Raw genomic sequence first — 11,990 nt, 5'->3', positions numbered from 1 at the left:
TTTCGTTGCGTGGAAATGTCCCCACAACAACAGATCGGCGTGCAACCATAGACTGCAACAAGTCAGTCAGCATAGAAAATCAAAGAAGGAGAAGAAAACAAGCAGTAAGTCATTGATCTGTTTGTGCACGTATAACAACAATTGCGTCTGCATTACCACATCTGATCAAAACACCGAGTAAATCAGTAGGAAACGCAATTACACGTCTGCGCTTTGTTTCCAGGCGGACCGAAAATAAACGCGACACTCGCGCCCCCCGGAAATCCGATAAAATTCAACCAATCAGATGACGACTTCGACATTCCTGAAGTGTTTCCAGTTAAGTGTACCATATGCATCAGACGTTTAGCCAACGTTCCGTGGGCGTGACGTCTGAGGCTGAGACTAATGCAAAAGTGACTTTAGTTTGTTTTTATTAAATTATGGACGGATCTATTTTCAGAGGCTCTATAACCTGTGAGGATTTCATGAGGAGAATAAGTAGTTTGAGCACAAGTGAAATGTAGGACTAGAAAAAGCTGCTTAGTTTATGGTTGTGGATCAGAAGAGGTGTGTTTTCAGATGTTTCTTAATTTTTTTTTAAATCAATGTGAATTATTAATCAGGGAAACATGCATTAAACATGCTTTGTGCTTGATTGTAATCAGATTCTCTCTTAAACTGAGCTATTGTCTTCTGTAGAGCTGCTTGTTGAACATTGACGCTGTTATTGAACTGAACTGAATCAACATAAACCTGAAGAGAGCCAGGGTTATGATATCGTTAACTAAAATGAAAAAAAATCACAAACATTTCTATTAATTGCACATCATATGCACAGGATCGCTTCCCATCTCTGTTTTCTCCCCGTCATATGATAGCATGTAAAAAGAGTGATTTACTAGAAAAGGTGCGTGTGTGCTTGTGAAAGAGAAAGCCACTGAAGGAGATGGTGTGTTTGTTCAGAGAGAATGTGTTATTGAATTATTTGAGGGAATGCATCCGAATGTGTTTCTGAGGAAGTATGCATTGGCTAGATGTGAAACGCAGATGTGAAACTGGACACACGAACACAAAGCCTGTTGACGGCACCGCCCAGCTCCTGACCCTGTTACTGTCCTCCACTGTTCAGACGTGCTGCGTAACCATCCGGATCAGCACTCCGCTGTCCTGCTGGATTTATTACATCAGGGTGTATATTTACAGGAAACACGCGTTGTGTTCGAGACTCTTCCATAACCTGCATTCGCTTCAGGCTTTATTGCTCTTTAAGAAAAGAAGAAAAGAGAAGAGGAGGCACAATTTCTGGTTCACTTCCTTTAAGGATGATGTTGTGATTTTGAATTAATTATTTACGAGGATAGTTCTTTAAATGATGGTAAAAGTTGTTTTAAAGGAAATAAAATTTCATTGCACTACATAAGTATCATAACAGGTGGTTTTGCACTTACATTTACATTTAATCATTAAGCAGACACTTTTATCCAAATGAGAAGAACAATAGAAGCAATCAAACCAACAAGAGGACAGCAGTGTACAAGTGCGGTAACAATACAAGTCTCAGTTAGTTTAGCACAGTATATTTAAGCAGTTTTTAAACTTTTTTTAAAAAATCAGAACAGGATAGAAAAGGTAAGTGCTAGTGTTAATTGGTCAGGTGCTGATGAAAAAGATGTGTCTGCTGACATTAAGCGATATAAGCTGTCACTTAAATGCTGCAGGATGTCTTTTTTCTTCTCAAAACTTTAAAAAAAATGTTTAGGTGGTTTATTAAGTCACTAATGTTTTACAAACACAAAGTTGGTTTTGTCTTCATTTTCAACTAGCTCTTATTGTTTTAACAATTCACTTCTTTTTGATTGAAAGTGTGCCTATGCTATCTTAAAAAAATAAATAAATTATAGATACATTGCACTTGGTTTGATACATTTTCGTAATCGAATGCAATGACATTTTTAATTGTGTCCAAATATTTTGGGGGCCACTGTATTTATCCCAGCTGTCGCGGCTCCTCTGGCCGGTAGGCGGCTCTCTCTCTCTCTCTCTTTTTAATAAAACGCCGTATTAATATAGAGTTTAGCTATTACAAGTTGGGTAATGACTTGGATGTTTTCAGATATAAATGGGGCATAAACAAATGTTTTTGCGATGTTGACCCAGATGGCTGTCTCCAAATTAATGCATGAGTGAAGTTTTTTGATTGTGAAGGAAAGGAAAGAAAAATAGGGAAAAAACTTTATTTATTATTATTATTATTTTTATAAACGAGTGTTTGCGTTTCTAAGATGCTAATTCGCGTCTTGAGACTCGAGACTTTGAATTTTTGAACTCGAGACATTTTTTAAATCCTTTGCGCTCCTTATAGCTGCTTTTTTAAAGCTTTTTACAATTTTTTTTATATCTTTAATGTTTTGTTTTTAAATAAAGTAAATAAACTCTCTCTCTCTCTCTCAATTTCAATTTTCAATTTCAATTTCAATTTCAATTTCATGTTGCTTTATTGGCATGACAAAAAAAATGCATCTGTGTTGCCAAAGCATAAGAACAAACAGATATAAACAACAACAAGGAGTTAATACATCTGATATAGCTAGTAATACAAGTAAACAGGATAATTATAATATTATAATAATTATAATATAGATGCAGATACTAAACACATTCTGTGCATGTCCCTCAAAGGGTACATTGAAACAATAATATATATAAAAAAAAGAGAATACAGACAAACAAAATAATAATAAAAAAAAATATATATATATAATATATAACTTGTATAAATACCTCTTATACAATTTTCTATTTATTTAGCCTTGTATTGTGGCAGGAGAAGACATATTTAGCTGCTAGCCATGCTGTGCTTTTATCTTCCCCTAATAATTTTTTTTTTATTTTTCTAAATAAATATTTAGAAAATATATTTCTCTCTCTCTCTCTCTCTCTCTCTCTCTCTCTCTCTCTCTCTCTCCCCGGGCTGCAGTGTTCTCTCTGTCCGGTTGGCGGCGCTGTGCGGCCGGTCCCGCTGGATCGCGTCTCTGTGAGTGTGAGTGAGTGTGTGTATGTGTGTGTGAGAGAGTGACTCCCGGGGGCTGGAGCTCAGGATGGCGGCGGTCGATGCTGCTGCTGCTGCTGCTGAGGCCGAGTCCTCGGACAGTGAACCGGAGCAGGAGCACGGATCCCCGCAGAAACTCATTCGGAAGGTCTCCACGTCCGGCCAGATCCGGAGCAAGGTAATAAAACACGTGTATGAGTTTTTTAGCGTTGTTTTGCAAAGAGAAAAAGCGCTTGAGACCGAGCGGCCCGTCCGAGATCCGCGATATTTCCTGCGTGTCCAAACCCTCCGATACCGACGACACGGACACCGGTCTCTGAGTCGAGCGCGTGCGGATATAACGGTACCGGTGACCAGCGGACTGGGAGCGCGCGAGTCCCTGCGTTCGAAACTCGAATGTTTGCTTTGCAACATTTGTAACCGTTTGTTTGGAATCTTCGAGTTTGAAAATGAAACAGTGTAACGTTTTCAGTTCAATGGATGGACGCGCAGCGGTTACTTTGAAACACAAATTACCCTTTTCTCCCACTACAGTTCTATTACAGTGTTTAACTACAGTAAAACTGTGGTAAAATATAGATAACAAATGCAAAGAAAAAAAATCATAAATAGAGGAAACAATTCTAAAAGCTCCTTACGGTAATTTAAGGAGATTACATTGATTTATTATGATTTAACAGCAGCAAAATATCTGCAAGTATCGAGTTGTTTTGGTGGAAACTGCGGCTATACATCATATCTGTCTGTCCGTTCAGCTATGAAGGACTAAAAATGACAGAACGAAAAATAAATAAATAAATAAATAAAAGTAGAAATAAATAAATAAATGCAGAAATAATAGTGAAAATAAATACATTTTGGTATTATAAATGGCTATTTCTGTATTTTTACATGTATTTATTTATTTATTTATGCATTTTTATATGTATTTATTTATGTATTTATACATTTATTTATATATTTATGTATTTATATATTTATTTATTTATGTATTTATATATGTATTTATTTATACATTTATTTATTCCTACATTTATTTATTTCTGTATTTCTACATTTCTACATTTATTTATTTCTGTATTTCCACATTTCTACATTTATTTATTTCTGTATTTCCACATTTCTACATTTATTTTTCCCTGCGCATGTATGCTAATTGACCTATGGCTAACCACGCCCCCTCCACTCACTCGGACAAACAGTCAACATTCGGTAACAGGCGCTGTGGCAGCTGTCACAGTATGAGACATTTCACAGGAGGCAATTGATGATTTTTTGGAGACAGAAAGATTATATATCATCTCGATGTCACCAAAAGGGACTTAAATATGCATTGGAGGGTTATATTAATAATTTTATAGTTGAGAAGGTCGATAAGCTTCAGCTCCAGAACAAAGATTTACAGTTCACAGTGTAAACGTTATAGTTTGGTGCTATTTCGCTTCAAACGCTCGCTTTATACGCGTGTCCTATTCGCTTTGGATTCAAAATGTTCAAGCGTCGAACTAGACGCGGATACGCGCGAATTTGACGCTCTATTCGCGTTTGGTGAGCGCAGAATAATGAACAGGCTGCGATGTCAAGATTGCATTGCTGGAATGTGTGTTTGTGTGTGTGTCTGTGTGTGTGTGTGTGTGTGTGTGTGTGTGTCAGAGAGCGGGCGCGATCGAACAGTGGAAACATAAAAACATACTCCATTTTGTTCATACAGGACATAATTAAAACTGCAAAGTGTTTAGCCTACTTATATTTGTGTAAAACACAACATTGTGCTTTTTTCAAACTGTAAACTCTTGTCAAACTGTAACCTACAACTGTCACCCAACCAAAATCACACACACACGCTGTTTAAAGCCAAAATGACAAGAAAAAACATAAAAACGAATGAAAACCGATAACCGCAATGTATTGCAATGGACAAGGAAGCAAGCAGAGAATGTCCGAGTGTATTGGGTTAGCTATGCGTACTGTGATTGGCTCATCGCGTTTGGGGGCGTGGCTTAGCCATTGGTCAATTAGCATACATGCGCAGGGAAAAATAAATGTAGAAATGTGGAAATACAGAAATAAATAAATGTAGAAATGTGGAAATACAGAAATAAATAAATGTAGAAATGTGGAAATATAGAAATAAATAAATGTAGGAATAAATAAATGTATAAATAAATACATATATAAATATATAAATAAATAAATATATAAATACATAAATATATAAATAAATGTATAAATACATATAGAAATGCATAAATAAATAAATAAATACATGTAAAAATACAGAAATAGCCGTTTATATTACCAAAATGTATTTATTTTCACTATTATATCTGCATTTATTTATTTATTTCTACTTTTATTACTTATTTATTTATTTTTCGTTCTGTCATTTTTAGTCCTTCATATTCAGCAAGCTCGAATCTTACAAAAACTCAGTGTATTCATAGTTACAACATGTATTTTTACTGCTACAGTAAAATGTGGTACGTTGGTATCAACCACCACTATATGGAGTTTAAGATTTAGTGCCATTTTTGCATTTTAGTAAAAATAACTGCAGAAAGTGTTTGGTGTTTTGTAACCGATGTGGAAACCGAGAGCTTTAAGATCTGAGCTGTAAACCAAAAGGTTGTATAATGAGTTATCATTCACACATAGAAAAAAGTGCCATTCAGAATCATATTAATAGTGTTGACATTCAAGTTTGTTCCAGCTAAATGATAGAAAAAGTGATAAAGAATAAGCCCCATAGTTGTTTTGCAAAATATCACCATTCACGCATAGAAAAAATTTGTCATTCAGAATCATATTAATAGTGTTGACATTCAAGTTTGTTCCAGATAAATGATAGATAAAGTGATTAAGAATAAGTCTCATACTTGTTCTTGCAAAACTCGCTTCCTGAGAGACTGATTGTGACAGAATTCTCTGATTTATGTAATAGTGCATTAATGTAGCATGTTGGAGCAGGTTTTATTAATGCATCACCAGTTTGCCCTATTTGAAAGACTCGAAAATAACCATTTTGGTAACACTTTATTTGACAGTGTCTTTGTTACATATGTTACATGTACTTACTATAGTAATAACAGTAAATTATGCATAATTACATGCAACTAACCCTCAACCAAACCCTAATCCTATCCTAACCCTATAGTAAGTACATGTAGTTACTTAATATTACTCAGTACTTAAATATATAATTACACTGTAACAATGACACCTTAAAATAAACTGTAAGTGTAAATGTAAATGTAAGTGTAGTTGAGTATGAAGGCCATTGCGTAACTGCGGGATGTTCAGTAATAGTGTGTGTGTGTGGTGACTGAGAACACACACTAGATATGAGTGGTGATGCTCTGTGGTTTCGGACGGCTCGGAGATGATTTGTGTTTGCATCGTTTATATGCTCTTATGCTATATTCAGTTTTAATGTTTTAATATCTTGCACCTAGAAAACGAAGCATAATTATTTACTTATGTTGAAGGGCGATTAACAGCAGAGTCTGTAGAAAGTGCGGTAACACTTTATTTTACATATGTTACATGTACTTACCATAGTAATAACAGTAAATTATGCATAATTACATGCAACTAACCCTCAACCAAACCCTAACCCTATAGTAAGTACATGTAGTTACTTAATATCACTCAGTACTTAAATATATAATTACACTGTAACAATGACACCTTAAAATAAAGTGTAACTGAAAGTGCTTATGTGTTATTAAAAAAGATAAAGACGAGCAAAAACTATTTTTCTCAATCTTTCTATTTTTCTGTTTAACGTCACATCCAGTTATACAAATGGAATTTACAGTATGATGCGGAATTCCATGGAATTTGCCAAAGTTTGCATGAATATATCAAGTGTGCACTGAATCAAACTGCGATATGAACTCGTGCCTGTGAATACTAAAGCACTTTTACATCTGAAGTCTGCATGATAGATCTCCTACACACCCTGAAGCACGCGTGACGCTCGCGGTGTTTTCAGCGTCTGCCGTCTCACTATACGAGAACATGAACACATGAACTTCATCTCCAGAGCCTCTCTGAGACTCTCGTCAACAGCATTTCAACATCTCAGTTCAGAAAAATAGCATTCAATACGCAGAGAAACTCAAAGGTCTTCAGGACAACCTGTCAAAATAAAAGTCTGGTTTAACTTGAAGAAATTATGACAGAAATATATTACTATTTTACAGTAGAATGTACTTATTAAATATTAATAATGAAATTCGTTAAACTTTCTTTTCAAAGATTAATCATGAAATTTTAATCACATTTAAATTTTAACAGTAAACTTGCGTTTGCCAAAAATAAAATAACATTTTTAATTTTCATTTGATTACTTTTAAAAGATTAATACATTTTTTTAATGTTTTATGCCTTCATTTGATTACCACTGTTTTTGATAATAATTTTGCATTAAATCATAAATCCAGAATAAAACTTTTTGACTATTTAAATTGAACTAAACCATTAAAATGGTCTCCATACAAAAATAAAACAGAATTTGAGACAAAATAAAACACATTTCATAGGGCCTTAAAAATGTGTATTTTTTTTCACAATAAATTGATAAATTGTATAGGTTTCATGATTTTAATTAATTAAACATGTTTTTTGATTACTAAAATTTAATTTACAAACTTTTAAGGACATATTTTGTAAGAAAAACAAAAGTACATTCAGTTCATCTTTTATAGAATTATATGTATAACATTTTGTTTTATAAAATATTTTTATGTTGTATTATATTTTAATTTTTTTAAACATTTTCTCTAATGTATAATCTGTATTTGCCATGAAATAGCCTGTGAAGCGGATGCGCATTAAACTCCACTACTACTACTACTAAAATTTAATTGAACCATTCAAACAAAGTCCAGACCAGTTAAAATGGGAAAAGTAAATGGAATCCAGAACAATTCAAATGGGAAAAACGAAATTTGGGAACAAATAAAAAGCCCTTTCTATATAGAATGCACTAGTTAACGTAACACTGTTAGTTAGGCATTAGTTAGTAACACTGATGCGTGGGTTATGGCCACAGCATGCCAGGCCTGTAAACCACGAGTGAATTCTGGGAAGCGTTTGTGTGCGTTTGTGTGTGTGTGTTTGTGGTGGTGGTGGGGGGGAAAGGTCACGGTTCAGATCGGTCACGGTCTCTTTGAGTCAGATCAGACAGAGGTGAGATGAAAGAGCTCTCGCTACAGTGACTGCAGACATCTGTCCGCTCAAAGGTCACGTTTGACCGCCAAACCCTTCGTCTCGGAGCCACAGACACCTTTTACTCACAAGCATGTGATATATATATATATATAGAGCATGTGCAGTAACGATCAGATCAGATCACACAGTGGATAGATCACAAAAACGACAGCTTTGTAGCTTATCTACCACTAAAAGTGCATTTTAGTTCCTTAAAATAGCAATATATACCCTTACGGTACTACTGTAAACTTTCAGGGGTAAATAAGATGTCCGTGACAAGCTGTTGAACCCCTAAAGGTACAAATATTGCTCTTTTTTTCCCTGTTCTTGCAAAAGAGCGCAAAAGAAGTAAAAACATTCATTTTCTCCATCGGGAAACTGATTTTTAATGATAATTTATAAACCTTTAAAGTCAGCTTTACTGTGAGCTACGAGGTTGTTAATCGATGGTATTTGCTTCTGTTGAAGGCGTCAGCCCACATTATTTCAGCTTAGTTTTTTAAATAATCGTGTTTAACAGTGGAATGTGTGGTGAAAAACTACATTACCCATAATGCTGTACAGAAAATTCCACCAATCAGAGTTGAAACAAGCAAAACTCGCCAAAAGATCTGGTTAGCTCCGCCCACTCCCATGAAGCTCTGCGAATGAAAAATAGTTTTGTATTTCTTCACTGTTTTTAATTTGATTACGCTGTTCGCAATGCATCATGGGATTGTAGTTCTTTCCCTTTATTAAAGCGGTTAAGTACACAATCTTGTCTTTTTGTCTGATTTTCAAAATCTTTTTTGCTTCCAATCAAAGTTTCTGATGTTGTGATTCGCCTCGTATCTGATCGGCTTGATTCGTGGCTTATAACTCTTCAATAAAGACTTTTTTTGGAATCCCAATGGGAGAAAAAATACTTCGGAACCAGCGCCGCTGAAAAAGTGTTTCTCTATATTCATTTCCATTGATTCATTCGGCAGAAGCTTTGGGTTACGATCACAAGCCTGACGTGTTTGTTACTCTGCTCAACTCAATACATGATGCTTACTAACCACATATTGACTTATATTATCTCATAGCTGTATTGAATTATCACTGCCATATGACACTATTACCGCTGTTATGTGCCTGTCATATCCTCCTGGGGCCCAGGAATAGACTTTTGTCCACTGTACTGGACATTACTGTACTGTACATGTCCTGTAAAGAGCACAATCAGGGCTTTCCAGAGATACTAAATGTTTGGAGGTTTCACCATGAAAACAACTTCTCCTTGGTCTTTAGAAATGTCTGACATTGATTTAGTGATCAAATGTAGCACTCTTATGGAAATATGATAATATATTGTAATTATAATTTAAATTTGACTACTTTTCACATTGTATTTCATAAACCAACATCTCAGGAAAACGTTATGGGGTTTCAAATCAAAAAATGACTTTATGTTCCAGAACAGGGCGTTGATTTCATACATCAGGACTTACATCATGTTTATCAGGCATTATGGGAGACACAACAAGTGAATATGGAAATAAGTTATACATCAGTATTCCTATGAAATATTAGATATTTTTATTAAAATGTTGCTAATTATTACTCCAATTATTACACTTCTTTTTTCATTAAATGTTGCTCCAAGAACACATATTAGATACAGTGTATAGATGCATTGCATTGAATGGGAATATTAATTTCTGGCCATTTTACCCACATATTGCATGAAGTAAAATGGTGTATTAATTCATTCCGTTATATCTTTCATAACATAGTTGAGAATCATCTTTATACAAATTTGAGGTAAAATAAATCCTGAAACCTCAACATTTATTGGTGATTGGAAAAAAATCCCATTGTTTTTGCCTATGCATATAATTTCATGTCATTTTATTTTTAAAACCGAGTCCTGGTGTCCACTACAGAGGACATAGCATAACATATGAATACAATATCATTTTTCAAAAATGTTTTTTTAAACGTTTGTTTCTTATGCTCTAAACAATGTGATGACATGAAAAAAAATAAAAATAATAATAATAATAATTCTGGGTCTCAGGAGGATATAAATGCATATTCCTGTAGAATTCCTGCTTATTATTTATATTCCTGTATTGTTGTATGGCTTACATTCCTCTCATCCTGTCCAAATAGCTTGTCTCTCTGCATATTTCGACATTGCACATTTTATGTTGAATAAAAAGCCAAAAAATTTTCATCCACATTTAAATTTTAACAGTAAACGTGTGTTTGCCAAAAATAAAATAAAATGTTGAATTTTCAGTTGATTACTTTTAAAAGAATATTTTTTCCAATGTTTTATGCCTTCATTTGATTACCACTGTTTTTGATAATATTTTTGTATTAAATCATAAATCCAGAAATTTTTTTTTTGGTGAGTTTACAAGTTTTTTGACTATTTAAATTGAACTAAACCAATAAAATGGTCTCCATGCAAAAATAAAACAGAATTTGAGACAAAATAAAACACATTTCATAGGGCCTTAAAAATGTTGGGCCAATAAATTGTTAAATTGTATAGGTTTCATGATTTCAATTAATTAAACATGATTTTTGATTACTAAAATTTAATTTACAAACTTTTAAGGATGTATTTTGTAAGAAAAACTTTTACAATTTCAATCAAAAGTGCATTTAATTAATCTTTATAGAATTATATGTATAACATTTTGTTTTATAAAATATTTTTATGTTGTATTATATATATATATTTTTAAATATTTTCTCTAATTTATAATCTGTATTTGCCATGAAATAGCCTGTGAAGCGGATGCGCATTAAACTCTACTAAAATTTAATTGAACCATTCAAACAAAGTCCAGACCATTTAAAATGGGAAAAGTAAATGGAATCCAGAACAATTAAAAAGCTTGAAAGTTGTACAATAATACACTCAACAATGCATGTATCTGTGAAGTGCTGAAGCCCCTCGTGACCTTTAAATGAGTTATTTCAGTTTGATGAACTTTGCAAACCCGCATGCCGACTGATTAGTCCATGCAAACATGTTCTTTACACACAGTAAATAGTGGTTTGTTGCGGTGCATTTATAAAACAAGTGCATTTCTGCAGAGACATCAGACAGAAATCAAAGTTGCATCTGCAAGTTATTTCAGGAAGATCCACACACACACACACACTGCTGCTACATTAGTTTCTGTTTATGAACATCAGAAAATGAAGGTTCTTTATTGCAGTCGATGGTTCTGTGAAGAACCTTTAACATCCATAGAATCTTTGCATTCCACAAAAGGTTCTTTATGTTTATGTTCTAAAGGTTCTTCACTAATGGTTCTTTAAGAACTGTTCACTGAAAGGTTCTCTTTATGACATCGCTGCAAAACAACCTTTTGGAACCTTTACTTTTTTAGAGTGTATTTGTGAGTGTAGAGTTGTTATAGTTTTGTTAATATATTTTGAATTAGATTTTAGTTTTATATTTTCTGTTTTCATTTTAATTTCAGTTAAAGTCTATTTTTTGGGGGGGTTTTGTTAGTATTTTAGTAGTTAAACTGAAACTAAATGAAAATGAGAAATGTTGCCCTTCGCAACTAGCTGAAATAAAATTATTTGAAATTTTATGTTATTTTGAGTAATGGAAATGATTTCGGTTGGCCTTTATTGTACAGTACATGCACTCACAGTGTTGGTTCAGGGTTAGTACTTAGTTATTGCATTTACTGTAATGAGTCTATAGTATGTGCATGGAGTGTAATATAAAGTGCTACCATGTTTTAAA

General features: G+C 33.8%; 1 protein-coding gene across 2 annotated transcripts in view; it reads left to right on the top strand.

The window, feature by feature from the left end:
• Positions 1 to 3,062: 3,062 nt before the first annotated feature.
• Positions 3,063 to 11,990, top strand: part of dgkd (diacylglycerol kinase delta) — a 41,386-nt gene continuing 32,458 nt past the window's right edge. For both annotated transcript variants that reach the window (XM_084126613.1, XM_084126614.1), the window contains exon 1: positions 3,063 to 3,209. In XM_084126613.1, the coding sequence (XP_083982739.1) occupies positions 3,081 to 3,209 (129 nt within the window). In that variant the 5' untranslated portion in view covers positions 3,063 to 3,080. The remainder of the gene's footprint in view (positions 3,210 to 11,990) is intronic.

Source organism: Abramis brama, assembly GCF_963993115.1.
Source record: "Abramis brama genome assembly, chromosome: 10".
Classification (NCBI taxonomy): Eukaryota; Metazoa; Chordata; class Actinopteri; order Cypriniformes; family Leuciscidae; genus Abramis; species Abramis brama.
This window is presented reverse-complemented; position numbering and strand designations above follow the sequence as displayed.